The 16,197-nt window shown below is 41.4% G+C and overlaps 1 protein-coding gene across 1 annotated transcript in view; it reads right to left on the bottom strand.

Annotated features, from left to right (window-relative positions):
* The window catches only part of RALGAPA2 (Ral GTPase activating protein catalytic subunit alpha 2), a gene marked incomplete at its 5' end in the record, with an annotated part of 330,762 nt that overhangs the window by 197,495 nt on the left and 117,070 nt on the right, over nt 1-16,197 (bottom strand). The window contains 4 exon segments of the mRNA XM_027766356.1: nt 4,164-4,319; nt 4,554-4,652; nt 5,825-6,018; nt 16,107-16,162. Of these exon segments, the coding sequence (XP_027622157.1) occupies nt 4,164-4,319; nt 4,554-4,652; nt 5,825-6,018; nt 16,107-16,162 (505 nt within the window).

Genomic DNA, 16,197 nt, shown 5'->3' with positions numbered 1-16,197 from the left:
TCTGAGATGACCCTGCCTCTTTGGAAGGTTTCTGCCTGGAAACCCAGGCTATCCATGATATCCTTTGAAATCCCCCATAGCTCTTCCATCTGTACATCTACAGAACTAGCACCACGTGGAGTCCTACAAACTGTATGACTTATACCTTCCAGGGCAGTAGACTGGGCCTTACCTGGGCCCACCTGAGCTGCAGCTGGGGTGATCATGGAGTATTTGGGAGCAGAGTCTTGAGGTGACTCTGGGAAGCAAGCCCATTAAGAATGACCTGGGTCTATTCCCTCAAGCCATTTTGCTCTCCTAGAGTTTTGGGCTTATAGACAGCAGGGGCATCCTTGAAGGTATCTGAAATGTCTTCAGGGTCTTTCTCCCACTGTCTCAACTCCCTTCTATCCATGGTAGTCTCTTTACCAACTAGTCACTTGGCCACGCCCTTTATCTTCTCTTCTGAACATTCTTTTTAACTCTTTATACAGTTAGGCTACACATCTTTCAAAGTTTTTCATTCTGCTTCCCTTGTAGTTAAAATTTCCCTCTTTAAGTCATTTATTTCCTCTTGGATCTTACTGTATATTTAAAAGAAGCCACAAAGCAGCCTCAATGCTTTCCTGCTAAGATAGATATCTTTTCATTCTTAAATTCTATATTCCATAAAGACCTCAGGCATGGACACAACTCAGCCAATGTATTTATTACTTTATATCAAAGATGACTTTTACTCATGTTCAATACTTCATTCCTCATTTCCATCTGAGACCTCAACCAAAAAAACCATACTGTCCATATTTCTGATTCTGATAACGACCCCTTAAGAAATCTCTAAGTTCGGGAACCAGCAGTTAGCATAATGGCTATGTCGCTGGACTCCCACGTAGTCGACTGCGGTTCGCATCCCGGACCCGGTGGCTTAAAACTCACACTGGGCGCGTGTGCGTGCGTGCCCAAGATCCCGAGAGGAGAATGGAGGAGAAGGGACTGCGGTGTGACCATCCCCGCTGGAGGGTGATTTCTCGCTTTCTGTCTCTATGTCTCTGTCTGTCGGGCAAGCACACGCGCCCTATAGTGAAAATCTCTCAAAAAAAAAAAAAAAAGAAATCTCTAAGTTCAAATGTTCCCTACTATCCTCTCCTTCTAAACACTCACCAGAACAGCTCTTCGGGCTCCATTCACAGCAATACAAGATTTCTCTGCCGGCTCCACATTCTTCCAGTCTCTACCCATTACTCAGCTACAAAGCCACTCCTACAATTTCAAGTATTTTTTTATACTAACAACCTCACTCCTGTTACTAGTTTTCTGGCTTAGTTTGTTATCTGCTGTTTTTGTTTTTTTAAGAAATTTTTGCTATAGGGCACGTGGGCTTACAGAGACACAGAGAGAGAAAGTGAGAAATCACCCTCCAAAGGGATAGCTACATTGCAATCCCTTCTCCTCAATTCTCCTCTCAGGATTTTAGGCACACACACACACACACACACACAAAGCGTGCGCGCACCAGGAATAAGTTTCAAGCCACTGGGTTTGGGACTTGAACTGCAGTTGGCCATGTGGGAGTCCAGCACCTTAACCACTATGCCACCTGCTGGCTTGTATCTGCCATTACAATAGAACATCGCAGACTAGGTAATGAATTAAAAAAAAGAAGTTTATGTGACTCATGTTCTGGGAGCTGGGAAGTCCAACCAAGAGCATGGCACTAGCATCTAGCAAATATTCCATAGTAGGAAGTGGAAGTGCAGAAGACAAAGAGAAAATGGGGGCCAAACTTAACTTTTTATTGGGAGCCCACTCCCATGGTAACTTACCTATTCCTATGATAATGATACTAATACATTTACGAGAGCAGAGTCCACATGGCTTGGTCAGTTGTCAAAAGTCCTACTTTTTCTTTGTCTTTTCAATGTTTATCCACTTCTTTCTTCCAAGAAAGAAAGAGGAGGGCACCCCAACAGGATTCCCATACCACAACCCACCTACCCTCAAATTCAGCCAGTTCCAGATCATGGATACTTGCACACCCAGTATATTCAGGAAAGGCTCTAGGCATAAGCCCAGAATGTGTTCATGTGAGTTAGCCTTACAAAGCATTGTATTTCCTCTGCATCACTTTCTGGCCCTGGTCCCAGCTCTTACCAACCCAATAGTCTAGCAAATATTCCATAGTAGGAAGTGGAAGTGCAGAAGACAAAGAGAAAATGGGGGCCAAACTTAACTTTTTATTGGGAGCCCACTCCCATGGTAACTTACCTATTCCTATGATAATGATACTAATACATTTACGAGAGCAGAGTCCACATGGCTTGGTCAGTTGTCAAAAGTCCTACTTTTTCTTTGTCTTTTCAATGTTTATCCACTTCTTTCTTCCAAGAAAGAAAGAGGAGGGCACCCCAACAGGATTCCCATACCACAACCCACCTACCCTCAAATTCAGCCAGTTCCAGATCATGGATACTTGCACACCCAGTATATTCAGGAAAGGCTCTAGGCATAAGCCCAGAATGTGTTCATGTGAGTTAGCCTTACAAAGCATTGTATTTCCTCTGCATCACTTTCTGGCCCTGGTCCCAGCTCTTAATACCAACCCAATAGCAATTAAATTTCAACATGAGTTTGGGAGGGTGCATTCAAACCATAGCAAATATTAAAAGGTTTTTGTGTTTGCATCATACACTCAAAGAATGAAAGAAATACAGAAAGGACAGCTACTTGGTAGTTATAAATGAATCAAATTAATTGATCAATAAATTCAATTTAAAGAGTAACTTCTGAAACATTCCTCTTACCTCAACTTGGTCAAGAAGACCTGGCAATAAAATGAAAAGCCATAAAAAGTCTCAAATCTTTCCTATTCTTTTCTTCCCATCTCCAATGCTATCAGCTTAGTTCTCAACATTAAAAAGTTTGGAGACCATCAGATGGCATAATGGTTATGTTGCTGGACTCCCACATGACTGACCATAGTTTGAGTCCCAGACCCGACGGCTTAAAATTGATGCTGTGTGTGTGTGTGTGTGTGTGTGTGTGTGTGTGTGTGTGTGCATACATGCCCAAAATTCTTAGAGGAGAATGGAGGAGAAGGGACTGCAGTATGGGCCATACCTCTGAGTGGTGATTTCTTGCTTTCTGTCTCTCTGGCAAGCACATGAGCCCAATAATAAAAATCGCTCTTAAAACAAAAAAAGTTTGTGACCAGCAGTTAGCGTAATGGCTATGTCACTAGACTCCCATGTAGCCAACTGCAGTTCGAGTCCTGGACCCGGTGGCTTAAACTCACACCAGGTGTGTGTGTGTGCGTGCCCAAGATCCTGAAAGGAGAATGGAGGAGAAGGGATTGCAGCGTGGCTACACTGGGTCCTAGATTCGAACTGCGGTTGGCTACATGGGAGTCCAGCGACACAGCCACTACACTAACTGCTGGTCCCAAAGTTTGTATTAGTGTAACCACTTCCTAATTAATCTGTCTCCAAGTCCAACCTCCTACTTTACCCATTCTTCAGTTGAAGTCCAGAGTAATTTCTGTGAAGTACAAATCAATCACATCACTTCTTGCTCAATTTTTCCACATCAAGTCAGGGTGTCCATGTGTCCCCATTCACAAACCCCCACTGTCCATAGTTGGCAGAGGTTTTCCCCAGGAAGGAAGGGCAGGGGTTGGCCACATACTGTCCTCAAACCCACAGTCTACAAAAAGAGGGCTGTAGCCAGTGGCTGCTTGGGTTTTTCTGTTCCAAGTTAAGTAATACTTGACTTAGAAATTAAAATGACAGGACTCCTAACTTACGTGTGAAGTTTTTCCACAAAAACATATTAACTACTAACATGTTTTAAATCACCAAAATCACTTTCTCAAACAATACCAAATGCCAGAACCCAAATAAAACCTGGCTGAAAAAAGTATTTTTGACATTGACCACCTAGGCAGAGGTTCAATCATATATTCATAGAATGAAATTCAAATTTAGTTGGCACAATGCCAAGTCTGTAAGAAGCAACAGCAGAGATATAATGAAACCTGATTTACATCTTTGAAAGACCACTGGGTTGTTATATGTAATATGAGTCAGAGCTATTCAGAAATTCAATGTTTCTAAGAACTCTAATGGCTGTAAAGAGTGGCATGGAGTTTCCAGTGAACGGGCCAATGTGGTGAAGGAGTCAAAGAATACCTGATCCTCGCTGGTCAGCCCCAGGTGCATCACAAGGTAAAAGTGTACCAGGAAATCTGAATTTGGCAGGACATCCTGGCGTCTGGTCATCATGGCACAGATCAGCCTGTAGGCTTGCAGCTTGCCTTCTTTATATTCATTTGGCAGTGTTGTTGCCTGTAAAGGAGATGATGTTTCCAGATTAAATCAAGTCCAGAGGCAAAGCATTTTGACATTTCATTTACTTCTCGGTTTTCCATAAGAGTTGTTTATGGAGATGTGGAATGTGGTAGCTTTAGTAATATCCAGCCTGTCTTCAAAACATGCAGTCTTGGGCAATTATATCTTTTAAACTCAATTTCAGGAAGGAAGAGGAAATTGCGATAAAGAAATAAACACATATCCACTTGCCTTAAATAGCCATGATGCAAACATTCTCAGCGGTGGGATCAAGACCGGAGGAGATGGAGAAGACTGGTTATCCAAGCTTATTGCTAGATTATCCCGTATCTAATTCAGAAAGGGGAGTATTTTAGGAAAGACAACATTCCATTTATTCTAGAAGTATTTCATTGTTTTCTTCTCTGGTCAAATAGCTGCTTCCAATTTAACTTCTACAAGTTGAATGGAAAACTCTAATATTTACAAGTTTTTCTTTTTACTGTGAGACCTACTGTGCTTTTGTATTGTGACTCTGGTTTACTATATGTGGTTTTAGGTTTAAATACAAAACTATGGCATTGTTTTTCCTTGAATGTTAAAGTCAAACTCCAATTGATAAGAAATGATTAAATAAGTCATGTTCTATAAACATAAATCACATTTTTGAAAAAAAAATGGGAAAAGTGTATCTTAGAACCAAAATTAAAACCAGAAGAAAAATTATATATAACCTAAGATTCTTCTTATATACAAAAGTTTACCCACAGAAATAAGACAAATACTAATACTGGTTTTTTCTGTGGAATAGCAATATTCTTTCATTTTTCTCCATTTTTCAGTTTTTATACAATAAAAACTGGTATCATTTTCATAAAGAGAATAAGTACAGGGGTCAGCACGTGATGTGGTGGTTAGGGTGCTGGATTCCCATATTGTCAATCATGGTTTAAGTCTTGAACCCAACAGCTTGAAAATCATGTCGGGCACGTGCGCATGCATGACTGCAATCAAAATCTCAAGAGAAGAATGGAAGAGAAGGAACTGTGGTGTGGGCATCTCCTCTCCCCTGGGGTGGGGGGTGACATAACTTCTCACTTTCCCTCTCTGTCTCTCTCTCTCTCTCTCTCCAGTGAGCGCATATACTCTACCGAAAAAAACTTCTGAAAAAACTATAGGATATTAAAGCAGAGTATTAAGTAGCTCTCATCATTTAAAAAAATTTGTATTAGTTTAAATAATGAGAATTTTAAATGATGAGAACTACCTAATAATCTGCGTTAGTATAGTATAGTATTATTCTACTGTTTGGACTACATGAAGTAGCTCTTCACATTCATAAAATATTTAAACTGTAGATACTATAATTTAGTCTTCAATAATCAAATACACTTGGCCTAAATGCTTAATTTGCATCCCATAAATACATTCAGTAGTTAATTACAAGATGGTTTCTACCACGGTTTTTAAGTGATAAGTCGATTTTCCTGGACTAGAACAACAAGTAACATAGTAGGACATACCTTTGCTAGCTTATACCAGAGTTCATAGAGATAGCCAAAGACTTTGGCGTGGATCTTGGGAGACTGGATGTTGTTCACATCTCCGAGGATTCCCAAGACTCTGCGCCACAGCACAGCGGCCGAGTCTGGGTGCCAGCCCGTGAGGTTCCCTCCTGCGATGATACTGCAGTCGTCCGCAAGGCATTCGCTGCTATCTGGGGAGAAAAACAAATGTATCAACCCCATAAACTCGACCTCGATTTCATCATAGCTTCTTTAAAAACGCAAATTAACTATGCTTTTTAAACACGTATGTGTTCAGAGGAAAATAATTAAGATGAAACATGTGGAATGGCTGAGAATTTAAAAGGACAGAACAGCAGGATCAGGGAAGAAAGCTCAAATGAGGTTGATTCTTCCAACTAAAAAGGCAGTTAGTTGAAGCTGAGGTTGAGATGACCATTCTTGGAGACCCTGAGAGGAGTTACATAAACCAGAGGAAGAAACACGAGCAGAACGAATAGGAACGAGCCCTGGAAATGGTGGCCAGGGATGGCCTTGGCACTGGAGTGACTTTTGTGGTGGCTGTTATTATTGGTAGGCTAGGTTTATTGGAAGTAAAATTTGTATACATGAAATTTCCACCCTCTTAGGTTGAAGGAGTTTTAAGGAAAGTAGGCCGTCGTGGGCCCCCATAATTGAGACATGGGACATTCTCATCACATCAAAAAGTGTCCCTTTATCATCAGGCCTTCCCTCTATTCTTAACTCTTCACAACCACTTTTTTGTTTTCTGTTCCTGTTAGTTTTGCCTTTCCAGAATGTCATAGAAAGAGATTCCTACACTGTGAAACCTTGCACCTGAAGTTCACCCACATGGTTGGGTGTATCAGTGGGTGTTCCTTTTATTGGCAATTATTTCATTTTGTGTATGTACCACAGTTTATCCACTACCTACTGGAGGACATTTAGATTGATTCTCATTTGAGGGTAATTGTAAATAAAACTGCCATAAACTAATTCATGTACAGGTTTGTGTGTGAACGTACGTTTACATTTCGTTTTGGTAAATGCCTAGAAGTGAGACCCTGAGTCATATCCTAAGTGTATGTTGAACAAATGTGAATGAGCAGAAAGAAACTGTTACATGCCTGTTCCAGTTTGCACTCTCACTGCACAGTATGGGAGTTTCACATGTTCCACATTCTCACCTGGACATGGTTCTGTTTTAAAAATTTTAACCATTCTGCGCCATATTTGTGGCCCGGGGGTAAAGGAAGCTGGATCCTATGTGGCCAACCATGTGGTTTGAATCCCGAATTTAGCAGCTTGAAAAACATGCCAGGTGTGTATATGAGCATGTCCAAAATCCCAACAGGATGGAGAATGGAGGAGAAGGGATTGTGATGCGACTACACACAATGGGGGTTGGGTTTCTCCTTCCCTGCTCTCTGTCTCACTGTCTCTTTCTAGTGAGTGCACAAGTCCTCTGGCTTATAAAACAACAAAAATTTTAACTTTTCTACTAGGAATGGAATGATATCTCACTGAGGTTTTTGCTTGCACTTCTCTAGTAAGCAAAGACATTAAGTGTGTAGTGAGTCATCTGATTCCAACCTGAAGATGGTGAGCAAAGGGGATGTGCAGCTGCCGGGGAGTGCCAGCCAGGGAGAAGAGCTGGCGCAAGGGCCCTGAGGCAAGAGTGTGCATGTGAGACAAACACAAAAGCACATCTATCTGTGTAATAAAGATTTCTTAAGTATAAACTTTCATACATTGAAAAAACAGCTAACGAAGAATTTAATGACTTATACAAGTCTACCTAATTTTCTATCACTGAAGTTATGGAATGTTACTCTTTGGGTACCTGTTGCTTCAGGATTGCTAAAGGCTGAGGAAGTTGACAGCTCCCTAAAGCCATAAGCCTTGGGCTATGGGCCGGCTCCACAGCCTAGGGGCTAAGGGAGCTGGGTGCCAGGCGGTCAACTACATTCAACCCTGGCACTGGCAGCTTGAGCTCATGTGCGTGTGTACTCCAAATCTCGTTCCGGGGCAATTATGTGAGATGGAAAAACAAAGAAGGGACTGTGGTGTGACCACACTCCATTAGAGTCATTTGTTCCTTCTCCCTCTCCCTATCCCTCATGAGTGCATGCATCCTCTGGCAATTAAAAAGAAAAAAAACTTCGGGCATATTCTAGAGACTTTGATATGTAATGTTTTCATTGTAGTCCAGTTCTAAATACTGGATCATTGGAAAAGTCATAATGTACTTCCCTCTCTTTTCTTTAAAGAAGTAATTATTTATTTAATTCCATTTGTTATTTTTACTTTATTTATTTATTTATTTATTTTTGGAGAGGTTTTTGCTACAAGGAGCGTGTGCTCGCCAGACAGACAGAGACAGAGAGACAGAAAGCGAGAAATTACCCCCCAGGAGGGATGGCCACGACGCAATCCCTTCTCCTCCATTCTCCTCTTGGGATCTTGGGCACGCACGCACATGCCCCCGGTGTGAGTTTAAGCCACCAGGTCCGGGTCTCAAACCATGGTCGACTACGTGGGAGTCCAGTGACATAGCCATTACACTAACTGCTGGTCCCAGTTATTTTTATTTTTAATTTGACCGGAAAGAGAAAGGGAAAGTGAGAAAGCAAGCCACCAGTCCAGGACTGCAGTCAGCCATATGGGAGTCCAGTCCCTTAACCACCACGGCACCTGCCAGCCCCTAGGATGTATTTATTTTTTATGTTTTTCTATGCAAAAATGCATCACGACTTTTTCCAGTGACCCGATATTTTCCAGTTCACGATGTGGTTTATTCTGAGACTAACTTATGTAATGTGTAGTTTTTAGTTTCTTAATGTATTTTCTGCTTGCCAAATTTTTATTATTCTTAATTTAATCAAGCATAATATTTCAAATTATAGAAATTGTTGAGATTTGTCCGATCAATTTTTGTAAATGTTCCACGTGCTTTTAAAAATTGCAAATGTTTTAAAGTTCAAAGATATGTATTTAACGATAACTCCATTTGATCAAGATTAATTGTAATATGGAACCTTCTCTAATCTAATATCTATTACTGTCTAATTCATCAACTAATTATAGTTGACAGTAACATTTCCTATTATGATAATGATCTTATTAGTAATCTCGTATACTTATATCAAATTTTTACTTCATATATCTAGATGCTATTAAGCTCATATAAATTCACTCATAATAATTTCTGCTTTAAAGCTTTATGTGACTGACATACACATAGCTATACTAAAACAGTCTTCCTTCTTTCCTTTTCCTTTAATTTTTCTTGCTTCTTCCTCCATGATTAAAAAAAAGCACAGATGTGAAAGAGAGAAAGTGTGTGTGTCTATGTGTATGTGAGTGTGTATGTATGTGAGTGAGTGAGTGAGAGAGAAAGAGAGAGAGAGAGAGAAAGGGAGGAACCCTTGACAGGATCTCTTTACACCATGATTCCCTTCCCCCAGGCCTCCAGCTCTTCAGGATCTGAAGCACTTGCAAGCCTACAGCATGCTTTCAGGCTGACCAGGGAATGCAAACACGTGATCAGCCATATGGCTTCCAGCTTGCAGGGAACTTGCATTACTGCTTGTACCACAGAGACTGTCTTACCCCCCCTTTAAATTGTTTATATTTATTGTGGTTGCTGATGTCTTTTATTTTACTAAAATCTTTTCTTAACTGAGGTGTCCTGTCACCTTTACTTTGCTTCTCTTTTGAATCTTTGAGGGTGGGAGAGGTTAATAAGTTGAGTCCCACCTTCAACTTTCACCTCCCTTCTCTAGTTGTTATTAACATAACGATTCTCAAAGTTCTCTTCTTCACACCATACAAATGAAGACAGACTGACTTCTAGGCAAGTGTCAAGCCCCACTGTGTGTCATCTTGAGGATATAGGTGGTTGGTATAGTAAGGGCTAATCAAAGAAACAGGCATGATCTCTGGGTATGAAGAACTCAAGTACAAGGATGACAGGACCAACAAGGAATAAATCTGAAAAGAAGCCAGGGCAGACTTCAAAATTGCTGCCAATAGCTATTGACAGTGGAGATGGGCAGATCCTAAGGCACTGAAACAAAGGATTCCATCAGGATGACACACAGTGCCACAGAAAGGCCTTCCTGGGGAGTGCTGCTTCTGTTCGGAGAAAACCCCATCTGTAATTCCCACATATGTCAGTTGAGAGTCTCATTATGTGCAGATACAGTCCATGCAAACTAGAATTTCTACGCATAGTGCCTACAAGCTCAGGGTACAGACAGCAAAGGCCTAATTGTAGGCCTGGTGGGTTCTCTGACTGACTTCAGTGAAGCCTCACATGGAGACTTGTCCTTCTCAGTGTGCACAGAAAGTGCACCATCAAGCACCTGTCAGTCTCAGAAGGGATGCAGATGCTTCAGTGAATACGTACAAGCCCCTAAGTGAACAGGCAGTGTGATATGGCATTTGTTTTTCTCATAAGGAATGCCATGATGTCTTTAATCCTTGAAGAGGAAATAAAATAGAAAGGAACTCGATGATTTACAGCTTTGTCCCATTCTCCACCCCAGCCCCCAAAATGTAATCATCTAAAACAGAGATTAGCTCCAGCAAGCCGATCACACTGGAGCTCTGCTTGAGTAACTCCACGTGAATGTAGGCCAGGTACCTCTTCCCGGACCTCCTAGCTCCCTGCTACGACCTCTCAGAGAAGATCTGTCTCTGCACTGCTCAGGAAAAGCCACGCCTCAATGATAAAGTCCTAGGCAACACCTCCTGTCACATTATCAAAATATGCTGAGTCCTTTCTAAGTTTCGAAATGACTACATGCGCTTCCTCAGTATTACTGTGAGACACTGAAGCGAGTCGCTCATGGCATAAGGAATAGAACAGATGCTGACCTTTCACATGTCGACGGCTCCTCAGTGGAGGAGCGCCTGATTAAAACTGGGGCCTTGACAGAGTTCGGGAAATTCCATGTACACTCTAAAACAACCCAATATTTAGCTTCCTTTTCATTAGCAAGCTGGCATGCAAGCTAAGGGTCTTTTGTTTTATTATTACTATATGCATCAAAGGCATTTAATTTTTCTTTTTTTTTTTAAATTAAAGCAGGGGCTCTTAGAAACAAAATTATCTTACCATTTCCCAAGCAGATACATGATTTTTAACAGAGAAGTCTAAAGTTTACAACTTTGCATATACAGAAAGAATGTTAGCTATGAAATATGTCTCAGTTACTGGCAAAACAGGCACTTCTGACCGAGGGGCCATGTCACGTGGCTGCGATTTTGTGTAGACTTGGTAGAACACTGAGAAACATGGCCTGTGACTTTGGAAACAATTTCTCTTTTGATTGGAAAACTAAATAGAGGATACAGATCCAAAGGCTCAGCTAAGCACCTTACCTGTCAGAACAGAGGCATCAGGCCTGGCCTCCGGTGGTGAGTGCAAAAGCAGCAGGTTGGCCTCTGCTACCTACCAGGGCCCACTCTCCTAGTCTTCCTCTTGTCTCCTTTGCAAGGGCATACATGGTTCGCTTCACAGATTTCAAAAGGAGAGCTACTGAAGGCACCATAGCTATCACTGTTATTTTTCTTTATACTATTTCATGACCTCAAAATAAATCGAAGCCGGATGAAGTGCCAGAAGGCATGCATTATCAGAGAACACATACAAACTATTCCTGCAAACTCGTTTTAGTAGCAGGGGAGAGGGTGCAAGTTCTATGCACAGACAGAATTAAAAGGGTGTCTATAACAAGATTTGCATGTGATAAATATACTACATAAAAGAGATTCTGAAACTACCTTACATAATTATTACTTTTTAAAGCTTGAAATTTAGTTGTTGTTTTTAGCTAAATAAAGCAATAGTCTGCAGCTTAAAGCATAATTGTTCACGGATTCAAGCATTTCTTGAATGCTTCTCTCCTGCCATGCACCATTGTAGGAGCCAAGACCCAGATGGAAACACATGTGACCAGAGGCCTCCCCTCCTGGAGCTTCTATGCCCATGGGGAAAGACTCCAGACATTGACCTCAACCAGCGGGGACAATATGTGTCACCAAGCCTTTTCTGAAAACTTATGACTGAGTTGACAGGAACCTGCATAGAAAAGACCAACAGAGCTGGCTTTTACCCTTTGGAGTTCTGCTAAACCACGGAATTCTCAAACCTTCTCTAATAATGAACCAAAAATGCTATTTTTGCTCAGGCTGAATTAGTGATTATTTTTACAGTTAGTTTTTTTTTTTTTTCTTGCTCCTTTATGAAAACCTTTCCTGGGCCAGTATGTGGCATGGTGGTAAAGGTACTGGACTCCCACATAGCCAACCGTGGTTCAAGGCCAAACCTGGTGGCTTGAAAATCATGCCAGGCGCATGTGCCCAACATACCAAGAGGAGAATGGATGAGAAGGGATTACAGCATGGTCACACTGTGTAGGGGGTGATTTCTCACTTTTCCTCTCACTGCCTCTCTGTCCCTCTCTCTCCAGTGACCACACATGCCCTATAGCAAAAACTTAAAAAAAATAAATAAAGTCTTTAAATTTTCCTTTCCATTTTTAAGTATTTCATCCCTTTGGAATTGACTTTGGGCATGGTTTGAAGTGGGGATGCTATTTCATCTTTTTCTATGTAGTTAAACACATGTCCTGCCAGGATTTGTTGCATACTGTTCTCTTTCCTTGCTGGATGTGGAAAGCAACCTCCATCGTGCATCATGACTTGGTCACATCTGGGAGGTCACAGTTCTGTACTTCCTATTCTATGACTCTGTTTTTCTACCCCTGTGATTACCACTTTCTAGAAGCAAATTTCATACTGTGTATCACATCCTTAGGATAAATATCTTGTCTTCTGTCTTTCTCATAAGCTCTTAAGACAATAGTGACTCTGACCTAATTCATCTTTTTATTTCTCATAGCATGTAAATATTTCTAGACCATAAGTTTATTTGCTAAATAAGCTAAATCAGGTCAGTGGCAATATTGATGTTTTGATCTGTAATGTCATAAATATCCCTTTTCCTCAACTTACTCTGAATAGAACTAAATTTCTGCACACGTTAACTGTATTTCCTTTTTTTCTATATTCTTATTCTCCTATCTGGGGCCCCACTGGTAAGGGAGGGCTGCTCTTTCTGTGGCTAGCTACTACCTAGGGAGAGTAAAGCCTTGCCTGGGAGCATGCCTTTCCTATGCGAGTAACCGAGTTCGAAGCTCAGGCCCTCCAACCCCCTCCTCCATCCATCCAGCCCTGCCACTACAGGTCAGTAGACTTCAGGCTAATCACCCCAGGCCAGGTACCAGTCAACGAGGGCCAGCCCTATCTCCTTCTTCCCACTAGCGATCCTAAGCTGCTTCCCTGCCTACCCGTGCTTTCCCATGGAAATGACAAGCAAGGCTGTAGCCAAGCTCACTTCTCTCCTGCTCCCAACTGACCGTGGTGCGTCCCACTGCAGCCTGTCTCCAGGGACCTTCTTCCTACACCAGTCATTTGTGTGCTTTCACACCGTACCCTACCAGCTTAAAACAGATTCCAGGCACATTTTTAAAACAAGGCACTACACGGTTAGCTGTTCTTTTCGGCAAGCATAAAAGCACTTGAACCAAGTATAAAACTTAACTGCTAGCTCGCCCGCAATGAAGGAGTCTGCGATTTCAGAGGCAGCTCATTATTCTAAGCGTCTGATAGTTGGGAGGGTTAGTCATGCAGCAGCGATACACTCAGACTGGCTCGGTGCTCTCTGCCTGTCTGAAAGATCAGGCTGGCATGGTTTTATTTTGTACATTCATGAAGAAATTGTTCTCTTAAGAACAGAAAGTTAAATTCAGAACTGTGATAATCCAGAAACCCTATTGTGTTACAGTTTGTCCTTTTCACGGATGACAAGATGAACTATTGAACTGAGTGTGCTGATTCTCTACAGCAGTATTTCAAAGAAGAGCTAGGTATTTGGAGGAGTTACTCAAACATAGAGTTCATCATATAAAATTACCTCATGCGAGTTTATTAAATTGAACTGCCCAATGCATGCTTCAAAATGGGATCAAAACTAAGCTTCAAAGACAGACAAAAGAAATAATCACCCAATTTTCTTTCTTTTCAATAAAGATAATTAAAGCTAGTCCTCTAAATTTCTTTCTTTCTTGCATGAGAAAGAGAAATGCCCTCCACATACTAGAATCCACTTCGCCCCTCCACCCCCACCTTGCTGCCTGCCAGGGTTACGTGTGTGCACACACGCGCCGCATGCACAGGCTGAATTGGAAAGCGAATGCCAATCCTCCGAATGATGTCAAGCATTGCAAACGTTGCCCACCGTGGTGCCACTGCAACTGGGCCCAAGACAGAGCTCTTGTCCAAGAAAACGGAACTTACTGAAGGGTCAGCGCTGCCTTCAACAGCACCATGATGATGAGCGTTTCTGGGATAATCTATATATTGGGCCTAAAGATGCTGCTTCTTCCATAAAGGCATTAATTCTAAAGGAGTTCAAAGGGCTTTACAGTTGTAATTTTAACAGAAACACAGTGGAAAAGGGTCAGCATGGCATTGCATTTGGAGTCAAACATTCTGGAAGAGCATTCCAATTCTAGCATTTCCTTCCTACCTAGTTAACATGATTTCTTTGGTTCTATCCAGGCAGAAATGCCAAGACTTGGCCTGCTTACCATACTGAATCAGAGAATAAATACCTCACAGATCTCTGTGGCCCGTTAACTCCCATGTAAAGTTATAGAATTACTAGGCAAAATATTATCTATTCTATGATGAATTTTATCTGACACCATTTTTTATGTGTTAATTTGATGAAGTTTTTATGTTACTCTATCAAGAATTTCCAAAACTATCAAAGACTCTGGTTAAATTTTATCAAAATGAAAACTAAGGTCTGCTTGGTAGGAAAAAAAAAAATTATTCGAGGTAAAATTTTAGGCTTTATTTACAATTTAGAAATACTTTTTAGCATTTTAAGAACTTTTTTAACTTAATATATACTTTCTAGTTTGTTGTCTTCATATAAAATATCCATACAAACTGGGGAGGACGGTCTTCAAAAAATTCATGAAAATTTGTATTATTAAAAAAATATACAATTTCATAATTTTTTTGCACCGAGACAAACTCAAACTTTAATTCCATTTCCCACAAACATTCTGAAATCCCCATGTATGTGAGCATAGGTGTGGCAGGGGAGGAAGATTTTAGATCTGATGAGCAATTCCTCTACCGAGCTCCTCAGAGAACTAGTTCCCCATGACACCTGTCAAAATGAAGCAAAACAAAACCCCAACTCCTTGTTTTTCCCGTTCCCATCAGTCCTATCCCCTGCATGAGAGGACTTTGTGAGATTCCCTAACGTTACTTGTGCATGTGTGTGTGCATGTGCATGTGAACAGCTAAACTGCAGCATGCTTCCACTCACCGGGCATACACAGACTTACGTGTTCACTCATTTGTTCCTCCAGTAACCCTGTGAGGTAAGGACCATTATTACACCCATCTTATAAAAGGAGAAATTGAAGGGCAGAGATTAAATAACTAACTGAAGCTACATAGTAATTTTTGGGGGGCACAGCCTGGATATAGACCTAGAAATTTTGGTTGAATAGTCCATAAACAAATCTTAGACACAAAATACTAAGGGAGGAAAGTTGCAAAACATATAGAATATAAACTGTTTTTGAAGTCTAAAAACAAAACCAAGTGACACATTATTTGAAGGCATAGGTCTATGTGGTAAAATGCAGAGAAATCGAGGGAACTATTGTAAAAACGAATTTGGGCTAATGTCCCAAGTTGCCAGGAGAAGGGCAGAGAGGGCCTCTGGGAACCTCATGGGTTTGGGTGCTGTTCTAGCTCTGATGTTGAGGCCTGGCTTACTGGTGTTCATTTTATTACTGAGGCCCATGACTTACATTTATGTCATAATTTCATATATATCAACAATGCATAACAGGAAATTTTAAAAATATTCATCAGTAGTCTCTCTGAACTTCTGGACTTTTGACATATGTAAACTGGAAAAATCTCTCCTGAGTCCACAGTGGCCAGGCTGGGCTTGAGCACCATCACTCATCGGGCGGTGGGTGGTGGTCATCTATATAACATGCTGTAACCCATGCCTGGTCAGTGTCTCAGAGCTCCCTCCATGTAGGACTTGAGAATTTATGACTGTGATCAGGCAGCTGGAGGTGGCACTCTGTCATTGCTGTGCAGAGGGGTCCCTGGGAAACTCTGGCAGCTCCCAGCTGTTTGTACTGGTGCCTCTTCTTCAAATATGCAGTACCTGTTAAGTTTGAAGCATCAGCGGGACTCAGCTGTAGCCAATGGCGGGCATCGGCGGCAGCCACAGCATCCGTGGGCGCGTCACGCTCCGG

This window comes from Tupaia chinensis, unplaced genomic scaffold, assembly GCF_000334495.1.
Source record: "Tupaia chinensis unplaced genomic scaffold, TupChi_1.0 Scaffold142716_1, whole genome shotgun sequence".
In the NCBI taxonomy this organism is placed as follows: Eukaryota; Metazoa; Chordata; class Mammalia; order Scandentia; family Tupaiidae; genus Tupaia; species Tupaia belangeri.
This window is presented reverse-complemented; position numbering and strand designations above follow the sequence as displayed.